This window comes from Aspergillus puulaauensis, chromosome 3 (assembly GCF_016861865.1).
Source record: "Aspergillus puulaauensis MK2 DNA, chromosome 3, nearly complete sequence".
Classification (NCBI taxonomy): Eukaryota; Fungi; Ascomycota; class Eurotiomycetes; order Eurotiales; family Aspergillaceae; genus Aspergillus; species Aspergillus puulaauensis.
Window position 1 is genome coordinate 2433994 of NC_054859.1, and position 22731 is coordinate 2456724.

The following is a 22731-nucleotide window of genomic DNA, read 5'->3' on the forward strand; positions in this document are numbered from 1 at the left end:
GACGGCAATTCAATAGTTCGTTTCAGAAAATAATCCCGTGCATATACTTTAGTGACCAAGTCACTGTATTTAAGGAAGAGATGGAGTGATAACTTCGACCGCGACGATGTGGCTGGACTCTAGTCTAGATGTAGTAATGTACGGTGTAGTCGCGTTTTGGGGAACCTGCAGAGGACGCGCTGCCACGTGCACGCTAAACTATAACGGGATATATCGCATTCCTCAGGCCACAAGGCATAAACCACACAATTAAAGTAGACGATCAATTAAAGATCGCAGAGAAGGTCAAACTCCGAATCGTACGGAAGCATAGTCTGTGATACCAGAGTTGGCTCGGGTTCCGATTCCTCTGGGATTGGCTTCGCCGTATTTGATTCAGTTGTGCCAGAGCCTGTTGCAACAGACTCTGCGGTGTTTGAATCCGCTGTCTGAGACTCCGTTGTGCCTGAACCCGTTGGCCCTGAACTCTCTGTGTCTGAATTCGCCGTATCCGATACTGTTGAACCTGAACTATCATCTGAGGCAACAGTCATCGAGGCGTTTTCATCCTCTGCAGCTGGTGGGTCAGCTCGACAATCATCTACCCCCACGAAGTTAGATCACTGAGCTTAATAAATCCTTTCTTATGGAGAGGAAACATACTTTGCTGGCTCTGACACTCCTCAAGTGAGAACAAAACCGAGCTATTCGTGTTGGCAGCCTAGACATGAATTCCGTTAGCCAGCCATTTTTGCTTCAGTTCAACCAAGCGAGATGTCACCCTCTGGCAAACGTCGAATTGAATATCGCAGCTTTTTGAATGAGGGCAGTTAGCTTTATCTTAAACGGTTCATGGTATGGTTGCGGAATGTATAGTATACCTTCTCTGGGCCGCGGATTCGTAATCCGTCTGTTATCAAAGCCACTCAGTAAGTATACTTGCTGGTTATAGTTCTGCCTTCCCAGGCAACAATCGTGTAGAGGCGACATGCGTCAACCGACTCAAGCACTCACAAATGAATCTCCGTCTACACTATAAGGCCTCTCTGAGTCTCCATTTTTGGTGATCTACGAGGCGTATCAGCGTGGCTCTCACAACTTCAATTACAGATGGCAATCCCAAGCAAGGTAAACAAACTTACCGCCGGTATAGAAATACCCAACGTTCCCGCCTAATCCAACCCGTTGTACAATCAGCAACCGTCCAGACCCACGAGGGCTGCAAAGAGAAAGATACAGAAGGGGAAGGTATCGTCTAGGTACATACGCGCCGGACCAGATGTGGGCTTGACTTTGCGACATCATACACAATGCCCAGTGGATCGAATGCCAACGCAAGGAACGTGGGCGTGATCCACAGGTGCGCAAGGAGGCACTTGAATATCGAAGGCGTCGTCATCGCTACCTGAGGTAAATTGTGTTTCAGGCTTGAGTAACGTGAAGTGGTTGCCAGGTGGGATGATTGGTGAGGAGCGTTTGATGGGGGTTCTTGAGCCGCTGTCGAGGGGCTCGGTCTGCAACCTGCGGCGACAAATAGGAGCTGAAGACGGGATGAATGAATAAAACAACTTTCAGTTCTTGCGTGGATGCACATGCGGGACGAACTGTCAATATAAGGCCTTGCAGGGGGTAGAGCTCTAATCCTTCCGTGCTTGGAGCGGGGAACTTTCATCTTCTTGTTTCATGATTAGGACCCTGGTCTCCTAGGTGCTTATTATTAGTGCGGGAATAGAATAGGGTCTACACCGTACAGGACCTCTGACGACTAAAGAAATCAGTTTAGATTGATCAGATAGGTGCTAGTGTACTTCTGTTGAGATTAAATACATAGTTTGACTCAAATTGGTGAATGTGCTCTTCCGCCTGGGAATCAGCAAGCCACGGCCTGCCAATGCAGACTGAAAAAAAAAAGAAGTGAGACAGAAATTACAAAGCTCACCAAATTTTCAGAAGGTGGGTGCGTTGAGGGGGGGAATCAAAGATGGTGACCAACCATAAAATGCTAGACAAATCACAATAAAGGAGTGTGTTTTATGAAGGAACGACATGGTCTATGAGCGAAGGGGAAACTGCTAATAAAACGAGCAAAACAAAACGGAGAAAAGGAAAAAAAATCCAGCAATTCCTCGCCCCAAAGCGCCAAATGTCAACTGCGTCATAATCGTACAGACTTTATACAAGTCGATGATATGTGGTATTGGAACCGAATAATCATGCAACGATATTTATGATAATAGCCGTGGGCTATCGAGATTATCTCGGTTCAACTTAAAAGTTTGACGCAGCGTTAACGGGGCCGGGGTTGTGGTACTGGTCAAGCGTGGACCTAAATGGAGTGCCACCAGCAGCAGGGCTGGGGGCCTTCTCGCGGACACCAGTGCCGACAGCAGTGCCGCTCATAAGATCGGCAGCGTCATCCTCTCCAGCAGCACGTCTCCGGGCGCGGATTCTCCAGACAACAACACCAATGGCACCGATCAAGATAGCACCACCGACACCTACGACAACACCGATGATGGTCTTTTTCTGGCCTGAGGAAAGGCCGGAGTCAGAATCGTCAGAAGACGACCCGCTCAACCCAGGAGACTCGGTAGATTCACTAGCATTGGCATCTGTGCTAGTAAATGTGGTAGGAACCGGGGTTCCATCAATGGTCTGTGTTGTTGTGATGGTGCTCACAGTGGGAGTTTTAGTTGTCGATGGCTCGTCGTCGTCGGATGCGCTAGTGGTAGTGGTAGTCGGGTCAGCAGTAGTAGTGTTGTCATCAGCGGTTGAAGTAGGATCATCCGTTGTTGTCGTAGGGTCTTCCGTCGTAGTGGTGGAAGTGTCTTCGTCTGAGGTGGACGTTTCACTTGGGGTCGATGTCGGCTCCTCCTCTGTTGATGTCGAAGTAGGGTCTTCAGTTTCAGTTGCAGATGAATCACTATTCGTATCTGTCGCGGATGTTTCGGTGGGCGTGGGCAAAACGTCCGTGACGTCTGACAGATCCGTGTTTGTGACTTGTGCACTTTGACCTGCTACCACAGCCACGAGGGACAAGGAGTAAAGGAAGACTGGGAGAGCCGTGACGCGCATGACGGGCTACTCAGATGTTTGCAAATCGAAAATTTGGATCAGGTAGGACCGAGCGACCGGGACAGATGATGAAATATGATGGAAGTTGATGAAATGAATCGAGTCTCGTCTCTCAACAATGGTGGCGAGGACACGGAGGATTAAATGATGGTCGCCCTGAGGGGGATACGAGGCGGGTAGGCAAGGGAGGAAGCGAGGTGTGTGTGTAACGAACGACAACTGCCTCGATGGACAACGTGGAAGTAATATCAAGGTGAAGAATTTATTGAAACGATCGTAAGGAGGGTAGAAACGGGAGCGAAAGGATAAAAGGACGGCGTCAGAATGGGCGAGATTGTCAGAGTCTGGGAGTCACGGAGACAACGCAAAGGGCGGGAAAAAGCCCTAAACCTCAACGGCATTTAGCGGATGATTAGCCAGCCTCAGCTTGAGTCTAAGTGGCCAGGTCCCGGCCTGGGATTCCCGGTTGGGCAATAATGTGCTCTGCACAAAGTCCAAGACCGCACTAGACTCTTTCTGTGGGCACTCTTTATTGCTTTTTCGTTTTCACTGTCTCTTTGAGTCCGAATTATGGGGCTGGTCTGTGACTAGCGCCGCACTAAAAGCCTTTGTGCCCATTCAGCACTCGTCGCGTGAGACATTCTCCTGGTGTCGGGGGCAGTGTCTCGACATCCATGTTTGTCAGCTGTCAGAAAACACCATCCAAAGTTCGCAACTGGCGGCTAGCTTTCGTCTTGCTCGAGGCGCTGAGCAGTCGGCTGTATCATTCTCCATCCTTCATTGCAACCTTGCCGATCAAACGTGAGCGTTCCATCAAGCATATCGCCCTTCAGTAAGAACTGGAACATCTAAGCAATGCCGCCCTCACAGTTCTGATACTATTTTAAGCAGTCACAGGACCGTGGATTTCTCTGCTCCGGTTAAAAGAGTGAAAGTCTGAAAGAAGGCACACCCGAGCTCTGATTCGCTCGTCCACTGCAAGATTATCGAAGGCTCGCAAGCATTGTAAGCGCAGTGGCACCGTCAATCTCTGACTTTACGTGGACCCATGGTCGAGACCTCGTAGGTTCGCCCGTAACCGAACTTGAACTCAGCTCGAAGGAACAGCCCTAGAGGCTTGATCCCTGAAGCAATAATGTCAGCTATTGCTACGACGTGGCCTATACAGTCAGGCGTCCAAGGCCCTGCCAAGGTCATTCGTATTTCATATTAAGGGGACAATCCCCAGATCCCTAATTGATCGGCGTGCCGTTGCAGCCGGACTGTTCGAACTATAGAAACGCTAAAAGTAAAGGCGGGTATCAGGCTATCGGCTCACAGGCCACGTTGTGCCATGTTCCTATGTGCATGTGGGCAGATCTTGAACATAATGCGAGCGAGCCAGTTGTCCTTACAATAAACAAAGATATTGTGAGCGCTGTCCGCAGTGGCATAGTTGTCAATCCTATCCGGCTACCATATATACTCCATAGTTGGTAGTCTATCTCAAACTATGGATAATTGAATGTGCTCCATCCACCCACTGCCCGGCGCGTTGAAGTGAGACGTTGATCGGCAAACAAACGCCCACTCAAAACCTATTTTCGAACCACCTTAAAAAATCTGTGTCCCGAAATAGCCGCTCAAACGGAGTACAAGGACTCGGACAGTTTGGAGCTTCTATATCGGCGTAAAAGTTGAATATCCTGTTAGGCTTTGGGAACTTCGGAGTTAGGAAAATGGGCATGGGCTCCGGGAAGTCCGGAGTAGGGCTGGATAAGAACATGTACGTTCTATATGGAGTAGGAACCGACAGGGACTGAGACATGCCGGGAAGCCGCGTGAGACTGGTGACTTGTCACTTGAGGGACTGAGGGTACCCTCTTTCCGTCCCACTGCAAGATCCATAGGACCATGTATCGAGTTTCTTCCGTGGTAGCTGTTCGGAGCTCGAGTCCCAAAGCCCCGACGCTGTGAATCGAGCCTATGGTAGCGGCTTCCAGTGGGTAAGGGTCGTTGCATCCGTCAAGGTATAACGAAGAAACCGAAGAAAGAATACTCAATGGCGGCCACCCAAAATCCCGCTTAACATCACTGCGATGACGGACATTTGAGTTAGGCTTTTAATATCATCAACTCAAACCAGCCACCATATCCATATCCATTCCTATTGTAGGTCGCCACAGTCCTGGGAGGGCTGAAAGAAAGGAGGAAAGGTAACTGCGAGCCTCATGTGAAGGCTGGGCATCACTAGGCAACAAAAGCGATGTAGTTTATAGAGTTCGAGCGCGCATAATGACCGATATCACTGGTTTTTTGGCGGCTTCTTCCCCTTGAACTGGTCTTTTAGCTCCTCCCTGAAGTGCTTGAGAAACTGTTGGGTAGAACCTATATGAATATCCGAATCAGCACTTATCCGGTCCGTGATAAATCCCAAGTTAATGCAAGTATACCGGTATTTTCTATATTAGTGCCGCCCATCTCTTGCGGCGGCGTACCATGTCTCATCTGTTGAACCTTCCCATGCACCCTTCCCACCATGCGACGAAAAATTGGACTGGTCAGCAACTTGAGACAGCGTCAGTACCAGGATCGAAGGTAAGGGTGGCGGATCAGGTTTTGCATACCCGAGTTGTTAACCAAATCTATATTTAATAACTAGTCAGCCATGTTTAATCGGAGCGGATTTGCAGTTATTCTGGGGTGCTGCACGGGTTCTCCGCTTACCTCGAAGGAATGTAGGAGAAATCGATTAAAAACCATCTTGAACAGGTGTTTATACTCGGCTCAAGTTATAAACGGCATGGAAAGCCGGCTATAGTCTGATGAATGATGATGAGGCCTGCGAGCTTGGGTTAGAAGTCTGGGGTTCAAAGCGGATGACTCAGCCTTACTGCCTGAAGGTTTGAATGGATGACAAAATATGTTTGTCAGCAAACCCGGTTCCGGCACAATAACTAGTTATCAAGTTTGACCAATTATAATAAGCAACTGCACAAGCCGCGAAGAAAATATGCACAAAATAACCTGTTTGAGGGGAAGGCTCGATGATAGCCAAGTACCTCCCGTGGTATACCTATTGTTTGACTCTCGGAGAAATTGGGGCAAACTCAGTTTCAAGATAGCTTTACTCTATATCTACCTACCTTATACTTATGTCTTTCTTACATTATTGTTGAAACCTACGGTTTTCTTCAGACCAGGCAGATTACATCACAATTAGTCTCCCCAAGTGATCATCCATCCATAGTTGGTGGTACGTACTGATGATCTTGATAATGATAATCATAAATGCGATAAAAACCTCCTTGAGAAAAAGCTCCGTGGTCATATTTCCTATTTCAAAGCTTTTTCCCCAGCATCGTCTTCTTTGGTTTGGACCCTTTTCTCCTGTAGTGGATTCTCTCTTTTTTTTTTTAATTTTTTAATATTAATGTAGAAGTTGCTCCTGAATTCGACTTTCCAGCATCTTCTGCCCTTCATTTTCTTCGTCCAGAGACCTACTTTTGTTCTCATTCCCAATATTCCGTCGTGGGGTGTCGCGTGCTGCTTGAGAATTTTAAGCATAATTTTGCCGGTGCCACTTGCTACTACTATTCAGTTATTACTTGCAGCGAACACCTCCTTACTACCTCGTGCGGTCCGCGAACGCCCGCGGTCTTCCCTCTACGAAACGTACAATACCGACATAATCGAAACGAACAATCTGCCTGTTTCCAATATTCCCGGGCGAACCAAAAATCTGGCTGAGCAAACTACGCCGAGGAGCAGCGCCCACAGCTGTCTTGATCTGTCGACGCTACAGATATCATCCCTGTCACAACCCCCGAACGGCGCCGCTGTCGATCCGCCCGGCGCCTCGGAGGGGCAGACTTTCACAGCTCCAACATCCCGCTCTCCATCTCCCGATACACCCAGTTTCCGCAGCGATTCTCAAAGGCTTGTCTCGAAACGGAAGCGGGTCACCAAAAAGGCGCGCGGCGTCCTGGGCAAGGTTCGTGCCTTCCAAAGGATCGCTGCCGCCAAAATGGCACATCCCAACATTAAAATCGACACGAGCGTCCAGGCCACCAAGCGCTCACATCCGGACAACGAGGAAGGAGCTGAGATAATAGATGGGCCGGAAGATGACAACCCTCAACTCGAGATGGCGGATAATGAGCTTGTCCCGCCGTTCCTGCGGCAGTCGGTCTTAGGTTGGTTCGCCCTCTGTTTCACGGGACACAACCCATGCTCGCTTTACCATCACGAAGTTCGCGAGGCTAATCGTTTACTTTTATATCTAGACATTCACCATAAATTTGAAGAGTTAGAATGGATGCAACGGATTCGGATTCTGGAAGCGACCCAAGCTAATGATCCTTCGCATCGTTGGGCGTTGGAGGCCGACCCCAAAGTCAAGGCTAGAAACCGATATGCGAACGTACAAGCGTGGGCTAATTCTCGCATACATCTTCGGGTTCCGGAAGGCGAATGTGATTTTATAAATGCATCACCCATCTTGCTCAAAGACTCGGTCTCGCTGGAAGAGAGGAGATACATTGCTACGCAGGTAAATGGCAACTGTGGTGTGACATCTAGAAAAAGCTGCTAAACATACCACAGGGGCCCAGGTTGGATGACGTCTATCACTTCTGGCATATGGTATTCCACGAGACCGATGATGTGGCAGTGATTGTTATGCTTACGCAGACGATGGAATCGGGCCGTGAGAAGTGCGCCCAATATTTCCCGGTCAGTCTTGAAAACCCGTCGATGCCCCTACGGTGGGACGACAACGATCCTTTCGTGGATGGTGATGAAGACCAAACGGAGGATGAAGACGTGTTTGGTCAAATCACTCTCCTGGAAAGCACATGGAACGCAGAGTGCCGTTCTGAGGTTCGAAAACTTGAGCTTACATTGGGCTCCGAATCCAAGACCGTGTGGCATTTTCTCTTTGCCGGCTGGGCAGACTATTCTAAACCTGTTGGCGAAGACCGCGATGCGCTTCTCCAGTTGATAGAATTGTCGGCGTCCAAGTCTTCTCCACAGAATCCGCGAATTGTTCACTGCAGTGCTGGTGTTGGGAGGACGGGTACTTTTATCGCACTCGACCATCTCCTACAAGAACTCGAATCAGGCGAACTTTTAAAGGCCACTGATGAAGACATAGACCCTGTATTCGAGGCGGTGAACCAACTTCGCGAACAACGAATGATGATGGTGTATAACGAGATGCAGTTGGTTTTCATATACGAAGTCTTGCGAGAACAGGCCGACCTCATTCTGGAAAAGACTTATGACATCAGTCGTCAGAAATCCGATACCAGATCTGCCAAGATTGCCAAATTGTCCGACGAGGATACCTATCTGCCAGCTCCTAAACCTGAATTGGAGCCGACGGAATGCTACTCTGATACGGGAACCCCAGGGCAGCCTGAAAACGAGGAAGCACAGTCTTAACTGCTTGCCGGTGGTGGTCGTTGGCCCAACTCCTAATCAACATCTAATGTCCCTGACGTATTCTACATTTTCCGCTTTTAATCTGTTATTATGACTAGCCATGAATTCCCAATTTGCATACGTTGCCCCGTGTTTATTGACTTCTTTCCCGCGCGACTTACTTTGCATGGTTCACTACCCTGTTCGAATACCTGTACCGCGATTGCAACCCTTCTTTGATGATGTTCTTTACTCTCGTGAATCCCCGGGGCGCTTTTGCGAACCCTGGATTAGATTCTTGCATATCGTTTCTGTTAGTACTCCCTGCGTTAGCCTTAGAATTGGTGTATCATACTTGGTGTCAATTTTAGGATGGGCTGAGTGAGGCAGTCCCTCTCTCTATCTGTATGGTGTACCTAGCCTGGTTCAGCTGATACAGTCCTTTGCGAAACCCATGATAGTCTAGGCACCGACTCGGCGATACCCTGGCCGTTTATGGAGTGTTTTCTTTCCCTCCCCAGATCTACCTAGGTACCTTTGTTCAGTAGCAATTACGGACCAAGGTGGAATTTGGTGGGCCAAGGAGACCGTGAGCTGTATGCTATATATATAAACGAAGCTAAAGCCGAAGCCTCCGTCGTTTCAACTGTGTTATTATTACTATTGAATTGTACCTAGTAACTAATCTAGAATAACCTCGATAAAGATAGACAAGGAGAGGATGCAAAACCCACAGGACAAACTCCTTTTGAGACCTATCTACACGCTGGGAAATCATAGATACCCACAAGGTAAATAAGATCCAACTATACATAACGGCCAACAAGGCACACATGAGGACCCTGCAGCGAACGCCGTGGAGAGTCAAGTTGATCAAGTCAAATCATAACAAGAGTAACATTTCTTCGTCGAGGAGACTACGTATCGTGAGGAATCGTGGTTACGCTAGGCGCGTAACATTGGATCAGTCGTGAGGACGAAATACGAACGAGATGAGCTCAATCGTGACGTGGAAACGTCTTTTTTCTCCTTGGAGAAGTTCCGTACATGTCAAGATGAGGTGACTATGCTCAAGGTCATGATGAAAGCTGACCTAGTCGCTTCTCTTCCCGCCTTCGATGGGCTCTTTCTGGTCCTCCCTATCGGTAGGGGCAGGCGCATTCGGATGGTTAGGGTCTTCACCGTCCTCTGTGTCCCAATTATCGACGGCGTTCTCGTCCCAGTTATCAACCTCCTGCTCTAGATTCATAACGCCGGATTCTTGGGGTTCTAGCCCCTCCTCGTCGCGATGGCCCGGGCTCATACCCAGCTCGACATCATCGTCACCATCGCCCATAGATCCAAATCGGGATTTGCGTCGTCGCTCTAGCATACGGCGGTGATACCAGGTGCAGAGGCCGACGGCGCCCAGACTCCCGACAATGTTGGCTAGGAGGTCGAACGGATCGAAGGAACGACCGTTTGGAAGGATACCCTGGACTATTTCGGACCCAACTCCCAGGGCAAGAGTGCAGACGACGAGGGTTAGGTGGAGTGTGCGTCGGCGGGTGGTGTCGGGGATCCAGTAGAAGATGAGGGAGAGCAGGAAGAAAGTGACGACATGGAGGACCTTGTCATTTGGCTGGAGTTGCGACGGCACAGACGAGGAGTCGCTGTGAGGAAGAAGGCCTATGTACGCCGATAAAATCAAGAGGAAGACGAAGGCACCTGTGCATGAGCAATGGTTAGCATGGCTGAAGCCTAATTTGCGCGAATGCATCCACGAGAGCTTGTAGATACCGCGGTAATACCAGATCGCTGGGATTGGAAAGGGCGCCTAGAGGAATTACATACCCGCGAATGGATATCGGATACGCATGGTGAAATCAGACCAAGTGGTTGTCGCGGAGGACTATGATAACAGCTTGGGGCCGAAGGCTTGAAGCTCCAACGCCGGCCTGATGTTGGCTCACGTCATGTGCATTTATACAGGGTTGGATAACAGTGCATGAATAATTATACCGGACTCATTCAAAAAGTAACACTAGCTTTAATGACAATGGATTAGCATTTAGCAAGGCGAAGGCTGGGTCTGAGTATAGATGCTCTGTTAAAGAAGAATAACTTGTAGAAGATATTTTATTTTATTTTTTTATTTTACTCCTGTTCTGTTCTATATGGAAGCTGCTGCCCCCAAAACTGCACGGTTGGTCTAAAACTCGGCGACCGTGCTGCTGGTCACGGCTCCGTCCTGACTTCACCTCTTCCGTTCGCGCAGAGAACCTGGTACAGGTGCCCGTGTCTTTGCCATCCAAATACACGCCCGCCTCATCTTCTAGGGCTCTGGAGACATCGTCCCTCGTTTCCCTGTGTTCTGAAATTTATCTCTATGTATTTTAATACCACCCAGACGCCCTCGTTGTTGCCTACTCGAACCTGATCATAACCGTGGAGAAGCGAGCCCCCTCGCCCGCCCCAGAACCGGGGTCTTGGAGCGAGCATGTCGCTCGGACACCACAACGCCTGGTTTCCTCCGGGCCATCTTCGACCTCCTGATGATTTACTTGATGCGCGGACTTCCAATGGCTATTTGAAATCTTTTTCTGGACCCAGAACGCCTCAGATGCGCGGTTCGGTCGATGCCGATGGCTCTCACGCGGGCCATTTGATATCGGAGGCCGACACTGCTTTGGAGGAAGATCCACGCATCGCCATATTCCGCGACTTATATAATCGCACCGAGGCGAAAATAAATAGTCTCTTTTCGGGTAAAAAATCATCGGAAGATACGTCTGATGATGTCGTCGCCCTGACCGATGGGGCTGAAGCTCAGGACCAACGCGCCGACGAACCGGCGCCCGCCCCCGCGCCTCCCAAAAAACCCGCGAGAAAGCTAGACGATGACGACTATGATGACTACGACGAAGACGACGACGACGAAGCGGAGGCTGCGTCGCCCCTCCCGTCAAAAGTTTCCGCCCCTGCTCAACAGCCGAATGCGATACCGTCGCCAGGGCCACCGAGTACCTCAGTATCTACAGGCGCAGAGGGCACAAAGGAACCAAAGAAAGAGAGCTTGGAAGATATCCGGAAGAAGCTGGAGGAAGATAAGAAGGCTACTGAGGAGGCAGCCAAAAGAAGTTTCCACACCCTATTTTACACTTTGGAGAACGATAGAGATGCGATGTTGGATCAACAACGCTTGGAAGAATCTGAAAGACAAGTGGAGGCTGAAATGTCCGGCCAGGCAAATGCTGGTAATAATGAGACTTCAGCCTCAACCGGCCATGGCTCGTTGAGTGCTGCCAACCTCGGCGCGTCGAGTTTGACCTTGAAAAACCTTATCGCAAGAATTGATATGAAGCGCACGATGGTCCAGGCTTCTGATGCGGAACTCCGCAGTCTGATGAGCGAAGTTCGCAAAAACCGCAGCAAATGGGCTAGCGAAGACAAGATCGGCCAGGAAGAACTCTATGAAGCTGCCGAGAAAGTGCTAAGCGAATTGAAAGCGATGACCGAGCATTCTTCAGCTTTCCTGACTCGTGTTAACAAGCGCGATGCCCCGGACTACTACGCAGGTAAGACTGCCCTTGTCCAGTTTCGTTTTGACACCATGTACTAACCCTATTTCTAGTCATCAAACATCCCATGGACCTCGGAACAATGACGAAGAAACTCAAGGCTATTCAGTACAAATCGAAACAAGATTTCGTTGATGACTTAAATCTCATCTGGTCGAACTGTCTGAAGTACAACGTGAATCCGGAGCACTTCCTACGGAAGCATGCGATCCACATGAAGAAGGAAACTGAAAAACTTGTGCCTCTCATTCCCGAAATTGTTATCCGAGATCGTGCGGAGGTTGAGGCAGAAGAACGACGGCTTCAGCTTGCTGAACTTGATGGCGGCGATGAAAGCGATGATGAGCCTATCATGTCATCAAGAGGTCGAAAAGCCCCTGGGAAATCATCCAAGAAGGGTACAGCGCCAGCGCCAAACACCCCAAGTGGATCTGAACCTCCTACCGGCTCTGCCTCCCAACCCCCGGCACCTGTACGTTCTGACTCCGATATTCCCATGGAAGGGATTCAGAATGGTTTTGCGACACCACCTCCCGGAACTCAGACGCCTTCTGACCCGGCTGGGGCTGTTCCAACTACTTCAGGAGGACAGGATGATAGCATGGATCTTGAAGGCCTCGCGACGCCAACTACTGCACTCAGTGCCTTGGCCACGCCTGGTATTGAGCTTGCAGACCCAGAATACAAAGTTTGGAAGCAGGTCACAAAGAAAGACCGAGCGCTTATTGCTGCAGAAAGACATCGTCTTTTTAAAGGGGATAAACTCAACTCGGACGAGCCAGCTCTTCTTCGAACCAAAGCAGGCATGAGAAGGTGGCTCAGGAGCCAGCAGCAAATTTCCACAGAAGGAGAGAAGCAGAATGAGCCTGGGTCAAAAGCAATGGAACAGAACGCCGCTAGTGAAACCCTTGCTGAGGGGATTGAGGTTGAGGAGGACAAAGTGATCCCTGACTATTACGATGTCATGTCTGGTATCCCTGACCTTCCCCCGCATTTGCTGTGGAGAGAAGATAGCGAGGGAAATCTAGTGGATACGACGGAGGAGTTTTTGAAGATACTACCAAGGGGGTCGTTTATGCAGCCCGATAGCAAGCTTTCCCGCAAAATGGATGCGAACATGAGGCAGATGCAGGAAACCAGAAAGATTTGCTCGAAAGTTGGTATTGTCAAGCAGATGCAACTACAATCTCAGGTAATATCCCCAGGATATGATCGATATCGAACATATGACTGATTCCTCGCAGATGTACCAAAACCAGTTCCAGAAATACCAACCTGAACCTTTTGTTGAGCAGGATGCTGAACCCCATGTTATGAACGACAACGGACCTGTAATTGCCCCTTGGGTTTGCAAGGCAGCACTGCAGCGTTCAGTGGCAAAGGTTTTCTACCATACCGGATTTGAAGAATACCAGCCATCGGCCCTCGATGCCGCGACGGATATGGCCTCCGACTTCTTCCAGAAGATCGGGGAAACTCTGAAAAACTACATGGAAGCGCCAAAAGTTCCTGTTGCAGACTCGGCAGAAATAATGCCGTCGCCGCAGTGGAAGCGGGCTTACACCGAGCCGGAAATGATGCTCCACACGCTGTCCTCTGTCGGGATTGATATCGAGGGCCTGGAGTCCTATATCAAGGATGACGTTGAACGTTTGGGCACGAAGCTTGTGACTGCCCATGATCGCTTGCGCTCCCTTCTTTCCGAGCTTCTTCGGCCTGTCCTTCAAGACGGCGGGGAAGACGGCTCCATGGCATTTGCAGACGGTAGTGAACAATTCGTCGGCGGTGACTTTGCCGAAGATATTGATGAAGATTTCTTCGGTTTCAAAGAATTGGGGCTGGACAAGGAGTTTGGATTGGCCACGCTAAGCGTACCACTGCATCTCCTTCAAAACAGGATGTACAACGCCGCCCAGTCACAAAACACAAGGTAAGCCGTCCCGTCCTTTAATGTGTCCCCGGTGCTAACAAACGTCCTACAGTACTTCCCAATCCGTTACAGTATTTACGCCTCCTCCCTCGTACCCGCGCATCACTTCCGAGAATGTATCATCACAAATTGGCCTGGTGCAGGCCTTCTTCGACGCGAAATTACAGGCTCACAACAGCGAACCACTGGTCGAAGACCTCGAATTACCACCGAAGCAACGCCCAATGGCTGCTCGACCGCGTCTCCCTGCCTCTGGTAAAATTCCACCGCCTTCTAGTCTTCCCGGTCCAACTACTAGCCCACAAAAGCGGCCACTGCCGCCTTCGGCTCCTGGAGCTAGTGGGAACAAGCCCGGGCCTTCAGAGCCTAATAAGAAGAAGCTCAAGAAGAATAGTGGAGTGGCCATGGGGGTTGCCGATGCTTTTGGCGAGGACGAAACCCCAGCTGGCACTGATGGCGCGAAGGCTTCAAAAGTGAAGTCCGAGGGTGCTTCTTCTACTGACCTCACCAAAGATAAAGGTGGAGTTGAAAACTCAGATGCCAACGTTGCCGAAAGTAACGATTCTCCTGTCAACGCTGGCCAGGCCAAAGAGAACGACAGCGCAGTGCCTTTGACCAATGGAACTGCAGGCGAAACGGCATGATGGATGTGTGATCACGGTATAGAACCTGGTAATTATTGGCCCATTGGGGTATGGAACTGCTGCTTCCCGAATCGCAGCAATTGATTTATATTGTAGAACAGATGGCGTGGATTGTTTTCCGATTTTCCTTTTCTTCATTTCTTTGTCTTGTCTACACTACCTACTTACCTATACCTTCGTCGACTGTGTCTTATCTCTCCTGTTCTGTTGTCTATTTTATATTCGCGCTTTATCTAGATGCCCCTGTGGTGCCGCAACCCGGTCCGCCGATCTTGTTATTTTACTTCTCTATGTTATACAGCAGAAAACCTCAACATTGATATCATTGGTTATATCTCCTTCCTCTTCTCCTTTCATGAAAACTGTGCGCATTCCCAACGATTGCCGCTAGGATTCAAATAAGTAAATTCCAAGTCTTCCCATCTCGGATCATGCCCGATGTAATTCAACATTCCCGCCCCGGAAATAAGCCATTATACCAGGACGAACAGTTCTCTGGGTATTGGTATCCGGGGAATTCCATCCGACGAGAATCTTGTCCACGCTGAAGATGCAGCACTGATGATTTGAAAGAAATCATGTGGTCTGAATGACTCAGCCTGTCCTGCTCTCAGTCTTGAGGTTCCCTCTTGGGCCATGGACTCATGACTCACGGGTGTCAAATTCATCACTCATCCATCTCTCCCCTCCCTGGTGGATACCCCGCTGACAGCCACGATCAACAACATTATTCTGTAGTGTGTTCTGATTTGCTTTGCGTCCCACCTTCAGTATCCGTCGCGTCTTAAAGAGATGGCCGAAAAATACCCGCCAAGTTTGATCTTGACTGAGATTGCCGACAATCTCAATCATTACCACAGCGAACTTCGTGCTACTCTGCCTATAAACCATTTTACGTATCAACAAGGACTGAGTGCTATACTAGACTGTGTTGGTGAACTTTCCGACCGTGTTTTACTACCGACCTCTAATCCAGCCCGGCGCCGGGCCCTCAGACTCCAGGCGCTGGAAAGTAAAAATGTGTTTGACGAGGCTCAACCTTTCTCTTTAACCCGGCAGATTCGTACCCCAGGAAATCTGAAGTCTGAAGAATATCCACCACTCCCTCTCCTAACCGCCGTGCCTTATTGAAGCAAAAGTTCCTGGATGAGAATGAACCTCTATTTAGAGAGCCTTTCCTCTTAAACATCCCTGCTCTATACACAGAACGCGTACTGCCAGGTATTATCGGGAATGCCAGCATCACTGCTGTTGACTGGGAACCGGGTATGCCTAAGTGCGACTTAAGCTTTATCGAAATACTCTGGGATACCGGTGCTGCCAGCACGATTATCACGAAAGACCTGCTAGATGAGCAGTTTCAATCATACCTATCTGATCCTATCCACAGAGACTACCAGAGCCCAGATGGTACACGTGTTCAGATCTCGTTCGCCCTCGAATTTACCAACTCAGTGTTTAGGATGGACCTTATTGCTTGGGTAGTAGACAAAGAATGCGTTCCCAACAGGCAATCAGGCGTTATTCTAGGTCAGAAAGGCTGCATTGACGCACTCCAGTACCGATCAATTCCGCGGTCTATACTTGAGGCTCAAGGGCAGGCAGTTAACGAAAGGTTATGGGGCGATCTGATACTGGAAAGCTTTGTTGATCTCGATTGATCTTTGAAGGAGATCGAGCAGTTATATTAAATGGCCTGGCCTGTCAGAGGATCGACTGCTGGAGGACGACTGGGAGTTGTTGCCCCTGAGTGAAAAGAGCCCCGCCCTCCCCGCGGCAGCTAGATAGATGCCTCCAATAAATTGCATATTCTCCCGTCACTTCACACTCCTATTTCCGTAACTATTGGAATTTCCATCTCCTCTCCCTCCTTCAATTCGCTCCCCCGTAGTTCTTCGAATTGCGCCGCCTTTCTCCGCTACTGAGCCGTGTACGTATCTCTTTTTCACTCACTCACATGCATCTAGTATCTCAACGACCCAATTCCAACCTTAATCGTTAGGGTAAATCGGGAGGCTGGGTCGATATCCTGTTGTAAATTTGATTGTGCCCTTAGCTCCGGAGTGTCCCTTTCGAGCTGTCCTTTGTTTGAACACGATTTGCCCTTCTTGTTACGTGTTTCCGTTTTTGATGATGATGAGAGAGACTGTGGGACGATACATTTCCCTTGAATCTATTCAGCCTTCCTACTGCTTACGAGTGTCCTAGCCTCGTTTTGTTGGTTTATTATAACGCTTGCCGAGCGTTGAGTGAAGAGCTCTGTAACAGCACTCGCATCTAGCATTCTGGATTGAGCTCGATGTGATCATTCGGATATTGCAATAACCTACTGTATAACTTGGGCGATAAATTTGGGTGGCATTGAACTATGCTAAGTTCCTCCTCAGGTACAAAACGATCTCGGTGTACTTTCCGATCGCCAAACCCAGTCTCAGACGCCTTTAGGGCCGTCCAATTTCTAGGCGACGATCGTGCCGAAATACAAAATGTCCTGCCAGCTGAAAATAAAAACTAAACGCTCTCAAAAGAAGAACCTGGACAAAAAGTTCGATCTTCTGACTGAGGAAACGGACCAGACGAAGAAGAGGAAAACAAATGTGGGTCCAGGACGAAACGATCACTCTAGGTAGTGAGCGGGAGAAAACTAAACCTGTGCCCACACATAAAGAGACTAAATGTACCACATGCCGAAGGGCAAACGGTTATTAGTTCCGTGGATTGGGAGAAGCCTTTGGTCAATGACCGGCTTCTCCGGTTTAGGGTTGTTCAGTGGGACTTCGGGACCGCTCTGAGGGCCAGAGCTCGCGGGAGCATTGTCGTGATGACGGGCTCGAGTTGCAATAAGATGGGCATAATAAACCGCGGGAACTATATATCCATGTTAGTATAAAAAAAGCATACAGTGCAGATGTGGGCTAGGAACTTACACAAGGAAACCGAAGTGGTGGAGCGCATGTATTGATAGCAATGATCATAGATCATATTCTCAAGCTCCTGAGGGCGGTGTTTCATCTCATCCAGAATAACATGGTAGTAAACTGGTCGCGAGGTACCCTGCAGAGCAATGTGCGAGTACAAGAGGAAGTCCCAGTTGTCGGGGCTGGTAACGTCCCTTGCAATAAGGGTACCAGGCAGTGGGTTACCGTTCTTGTCCGCAGCGTTTCGATCATTAGGCCTAGGAAAAGCCCGGAAATGGTGACGCTTGTTAGCAATTACCACGGTGAGCTTTCCCTCCCATTGGTCTTGCGTCAGCTGCATAAAGACCGACTTCATGTCTTGAACTTCTCGTTGCAGGACATGCTCAAATTCGCCCTCGGAAACACCATCGCGGAAATAGTAGACATTGTCTGGGGGCCTACCGCCACCGACAGTCGACATCCATTCCCGAAGAAGGGGCGTGAGCATGGCCTCCAGGTTTGTGCGGGCTATCATTTCAGCTTTTTCGCCATTTGCCTCGCACGCGCCCCAATACCGGCCGCCAAACTGGTCCATACAGACAGACATTGCGCATAGCGAGGGGAGCCACACACCCTGGGGTGTATGAGTAACATCGGCACCGATAATCATGGAACGAGGCCTCAGAGTTGCCTCCTTAATCTTGGGAATAGCGCGAGCAGTGGTGCCTCCGAGTTTAGCATTGATTTTCATCAATACGTTGGAGACGTATTGCGGGTTCTTCTTGACCACATGTGCAGACTGAAGAACCTGGGATGGGACTCCCCAACGGCAATCACAGGATTTCTTGATCCGAGCATAGGTAAATGAATTTTTGTCGGGGACAATAACAACGAGGAGCTGTGGGTCTTTCTGGAAGTTGATACCGGTTGCGTTGTAAAGCTTCTTAACAGCCTCACCAATGTCTTCCCTTAGTTCAACAAGAACAGGTTTGACTTCAAATCCGCCTCCATGACCAACATATGTACTGTTCAAGAGGTCCACAAATTCTCTGACTTGCTTTTCGTCGATAACGTTGCGCCTGCCAGGGAAGTACCCAACACCCCAGGAAATAATGGGTGCCTTGTTGGGTTGATAGAATTTTTTCCCTCTTAGATCCCAGCGTCCGGAGGTACCTGGGCTGACGCGTTGCTTTTTGCCGAATTCGATATCGGGGGCAGGGAGAAGACGTGCCTTTGTACGAATCATTGTATCACCGACCTGGAATCCAAAGGCTTTCAAGACGGGGTCATTGGGGTGGTTGAGCATTCTCTTGGAATTCTCGACAGATCTCAGGCGATCTGCCGGACGAGCAGCAGCATATTTGATCATGTTCGATGTTTGGTATTCATTGAGTTTCCACAAGTAACGGTTCAGACCATGAATGGTCAGGAGTTCCAGTGGGTAAACGACGCCTTTCTTGGTCAGCTCCACCAAAGGAAGATCCCAGTGGTCCAGGGTAAGATTGTATTTTCTCTTGAAGTATGCTTCAATGCTCATTTGCTCGGATGTTCCAGTTGCAGGGTCCCTGACATCGATCTTCCATTCCCTTGCGTTGCAGTTGACGAGGCCCCTGACCGTGAAATCAGTTCCTGCAACGGGACAGCCTGGGTAATGTGGCCGGACTTGAAGCTTTGCGATACGACGAGAAACTTCGTGGAAGTGAGGACTCTCGCGTCGGCCACCTTCCTGAGGAATGTGCCGCAAAAGGTGTATGAGATGTTGGGGATCGCGCGCATCTATGATTGCCTGTGTGGCACCCATGAGAGAAGTACGAGCCCAAAAGCATGAGTTCGAAACGTCTATATTGACGATGAGGGATCGGCCCTAAGTCAACTTTAGTTAGATCTATCTGATCATATTTTGTAACAGGCACTTACCGAAGCTGGTTTCAGGGCTTGGTAAACACCCTTGAAGGCTAGCACGCCGCCACCGATGTCTCTGTTTTCCCCATTGGGGTTAAAGTAAGACCGCTTGATTGCGAGGAACTGGTTGGCAGGGTGCTCGCGTACGAGGTGGTCCAAGAAAGCTGATATAATTATTAGCAAGACACTGGGTTTCGGGGTGGAGCAAACTACTTACACATTGATTCGTTAATGGCATCCGTATAGGATGTCTCACCAGTCAACCAGGAGTGCAAAACCGCCATGTTCACGGTTTTTGTTGGGCGGACGACTAAACGGAACTCATTGCGGGTTTTCCCCGGGGGTCTGTTCTGTTCGGCGTCGAGGTCAACCATGACATTGATGTCTTTTGGGTAATTATTGAGACTCCTGTATATCCAATCAGTGTATGTCCGAGGGTATTGTGGGGGGCACTTACCAAGCAAGGCTGAACCCATCATAGATGATGCCCTTTAGACGCTCCTTTCTGGCCTTGGAATCCCAAACTTTCTTGTTGATGATGCTTTTCTCCGCACCGGTTCCAATTAGGACCTAAGTCAAGTTAGCATAAGGGTCTCTCGATAGACCACGCTTAGGTGATTCGGGGCGTATCAGTACTCACACTATACTGGTACACCGTCTTGGTTGGGAATGAAGTAACTTTGTATGAGTTCATCTGGACCTCGATTTCCTTGCCAGTTGAATTGAAGCCAGGGCGAGCAACGAATTCGACAGGAACGGCGTACTTTGATTCGGCGTTAGCATCACGAAGACGAAGGTGACGAAGACCGCCCTCAAGCTTGTTGATCTGATCGAGGTTCTCCATGGTAAAGACTATGAAGAAAGGGCAGTGGTTTGAAAGGGGAAAACGATGGATATTCCTGAGAAAGTGGAAGGAGAATGGATGGGAATCTTGGGGGTGCTGGGTAGATCGAGAAACAGGAGAAATCCCAAAAGGCCAGAGGGAAAGGGGGGTTTAAATATTAGAGCTAGCTTCAGTGGGGTGGACAATGATTGAAGACATGCATGAATACAAACAGCACCACCAGACAAGTTCGAGTGACGGCTTTGTACATGGAATGGGTTGGTGAAGCCCCATATGCAATGCCGGTGCCGTTTGAAGGATGACAAGGTGAAGCTAAGAGAGAATTCAACCTGGACATGACCCAGGAGACCAATAAAGCGAAACATGAGAAGGAAGTGGCAATGTACAATCAATAAATGGGTGATTTGGCCAATTCCAGGGCACAGTTAATTGCGTGGACACGTTTTGAAGAAGTTGATATTTGGTTCTAGCAGTAGACAAACGCCCACTTACCAAATGGTTAATGGAAAATGCTCCACAGGGCAGATCGACTCTCCGACATATGTCGGTAGCAAGTCGAGGCCGGTCTAAAGCCGGATCCCTACCACGTGCTCCGGTCTGCGACATGGTTGCTATTTAGTTGGGTGTTACTGGTTTTCGAGAGATATTATTTTGAAGATGTCGACGACGGGAAAGACGCTGTCGAAAAGACAGACGGATTGAGGGAGACTAGGATGTGTTTTGATGAAGGAGGGGGTCGAGGACTCGAGAAGAGGTCTTAGCGAGAGAGGAGTTGTGTTGGTGTTGAAGTTGAAGTTGGAAAAGAAGAAGGTGGTGGAAGTGGACGGGCGAGAACTCGGCAGGAGACGAGATCTGGGGAGGGAGAGAGAAGAAGAAGGAGGGAAAGGGCGAGCGAAAAGGGCGTATTTATACCCCCTTCCGAACTGGGAAAGTAGCAAGTGAGGCGAGAGTTGAGGTGAGATGAGAGCTGGAGTCCTCGTCTCAGAGACACACAGATATACTGACGAACACTCGATTAGGGGTATCTCGCTGCGGAGAAAGACGATACGAAGGGGAGAAGGAGATGAAGAGACGAGGAAAAGAAGAGGGAAGAATCGGAGTTGGTGTTGACAAGCAGTTTGTGGGCAATACATTGGATGCGCCCATTTCTCTACGCGTCGCCCACAGCTACAGGATCGAACTCAGTCGACGGGGTTCCTTTTTTGGATCAATTCTCCAAATTCCCTCACTCTCACACGATATACCCTCATAAGCGAAATTTCGATCACGAGAACGTTTCTGCCCGACTGTTTTGCGGAATGTGGTTGACTCCCCGAGTCACAACTGGCCTCGAAGAAGGGATTGGGAAAAAGACAGAGATGGAAGACAACATGGGGCAAAATGCCTTGGGACCTGGACATTGGATGTTGATTCCTAAGTCGCGGAGACGAGGCTTTTACTGCAGCAGTGGTGTGGTTCAGTGCAAATTCCCAAGATGCTAGTTCGGTTATTTCCAATTCTTCCTAATCCGAGTTTCAAGTAAACAAAAGCAGACAAGTGAGAGCGTAATACGTATCGACTAGTTGAGTGTTTTCAGAAAGAGCTGTAGATAAATGTCGCCCTTCAAGAGCACGAGACGAGAGATGCACTGATTGGGTACGAAAATGCATCGAAGAAACGCAGTTAGGAAGTTTTTTTTGTTGGCTGGGGAGGAGGCCTACCTATCTTAACCCTGGCGTATGCAAAAACCGACAACGCGAATCCAACTCGACCTAAAGCACGGCAGTCTCAAGATCATATATAGTGGAAGACAGCGCCCAACTAGAGTTTCGTCGGGCTGAGGCCGAAACAGAAATAAATAAATAAAATACAATATAAAGACAGATTCTACGCCGGTGGTGCCGAGGCAGCGACACTCTTCAAGAGCAAAGAGCGGCCATGCGTCATGTTAAACAGCACATACCCGTTCCGGCCGCTGCAACGGCCAGGGCAACCTTGGCGCGCAATGCTTTGCGTTTGAGCCAAATGCTGCAGGGTCGGCTGTTTGTGCGCACAAACAACCTGACCGATGTATAATTTCCCCCAGCCGCGGCTGCTAGCCTCGGTGAAATGCTGGGGTTGGGCATCGGGCTAGATGCTTGTGCGTAGGAAAGAAAGTCTGCCGTTTGGGAGGACCCTAGATCCATACCGAAGGCATTTCATGCAGAGTCTTGTTCGGGCGCCGTATAATTCTGGTTCAAGCACCAAGCGTGGGTTTAGGGATATCGCCGGGAGAATTTGTGAGGATTGCCACGGATTCGTTGGTAACGAGGTTTATGGACGTTCGCTCGGGCCAATGCCGCCACCCGGATACGGGGACTGACAATAAAGCTAAGTGTCAAACGGATCATGCAGATGACGATGGCCTGCACCTGAAGCACGAATTTCTGTGGACTTTAGCGATCGCGTAGCTCAAACGAGGTAGAAGGACACTCGGGGCTGGAAGCCTTGATCAGTGCGCGCGCGGGTGCCAAGTTGC

General features: G+C 49.4%; 7 protein-coding genes across 7 annotated transcripts; 2 read left to right on the forward strand and 5 right to left on the reverse strand.

Annotated features, from left to right (window-relative positions):
• Positions 1-266: 266 nt before the first annotated feature.
• Positions 267-1378, reverse strand: APUU_30965A (uncharacterized protein; the record flags this gene model as incomplete). The annotated part of the gene is made up of 7 exons (XM_041702116.1): positions 267-580; positions 643-700; positions 761-791; positions 861-889; positions 994-1047; positions 1122-1151; positions 1247-1378. The coding sequence occupies 7 exons, from the start codon at positions 1376-1378 to the stop codon at positions 267-269; spliced, it is 648 nt and encodes a 215-aa protein (XP_041554934.1).
• Positions 1379-2247: 869 nt separating this feature from the next.
• Positions 2248-3054, reverse strand: midA (putative cell wall protein; the record flags this gene model as incomplete). The annotated part of the gene is made up of 1 exon (XM_041702117.1): positions 2248-3054. One exon carries the CDS (start codon positions 3052-3054, stop codon positions 2248-2250), a length of 807 nt encoding a protein of 268 aa, XP_041554935.1.
• Positions 3055-5338: 2284 nt separating this feature from the next.
• APUU_30967A (uncharacterized protein) lies at positions 5339-5796 on the reverse strand (the record flags this gene model as incomplete). Its single annotated transcript, XM_041702119.1, has 4 exons — positions 5339-5421; positions 5487-5601; positions 5661-5678; positions 5761-5796. 4 exons carry the CDS (start codon positions 5794-5796, stop codon positions 5339-5341), a joined length of 252 nt encoding a protein of 83 aa, XP_041554936.1.
• A 1264-nt stretch (positions 5797-7060) lies between these two features.
• ptpB (tyrosine protein phosphatase PTP1) lies at positions 7061-8478 on the forward strand (the record flags this gene model as incomplete). Its single annotated transcript, XM_041702120.1, has 3 exons — positions 7061-7229; positions 7320-7585; positions 7639-8478. 3 exons carry the CDS (start codon positions 7061-7063, stop codon positions 8476-8478), a joined length of 1275 nt encoding a protein of 424 aa, XP_041554937.1.
• Positions 8479-9550: 1072 nt separating this feature from the next.
• APUU_30969A (VanZ family protein) lies at positions 9551-10315 on the reverse strand (the record flags this gene model as incomplete). The annotated part of the gene is made up of 2 exons (XM_041702121.1): positions 9551-10164; positions 10291-10315. The coding sequence occupies 2 exons, from the start codon at positions 10313-10315 to the stop codon at positions 9551-9553; spliced, it is 639 nt and encodes a 212-aa protein (XP_041554938.1).
• Positions 10316-10936: 621 nt separating this feature from the next.
• SPT7 (SAGA histone acetyltransferase complex subunit SPT7) lies at positions 10937-14591 on the forward strand (the record flags this gene model as incomplete). The annotated part of the gene is made up of 4 exons (XM_041702122.1): positions 10937-12014; positions 12071-13209; positions 13262-13947; positions 14000-14591. The coding sequence occupies 4 exons, from the start codon at positions 10937-10939 to the stop codon at positions 14589-14591; spliced, it is 3495 nt and encodes a 1164-aa protein (XP_041554939.1).
• A 2671-nt stretch (positions 14592-17262) lies between these two features.
• Positions 17263-20234, reverse strand: APUU_30971A (putative eukaryotic translation initiation factor eIF-2C4; the record flags this gene model as incomplete). The annotated part of the gene is made up of 6 exons (XM_041702123.1): positions 17263-17459; positions 17519-19352; positions 19406-19554; positions 19608-19798; positions 19848-19960; positions 20031-20234. 6 exons carry the CDS (start codon positions 20232-20234, stop codon positions 17263-17265), a joined length of 2688 nt encoding a protein of 895 aa, XP_041554940.1.
• Positions 20235-22731: the final 2497 nt, after the last annotated feature.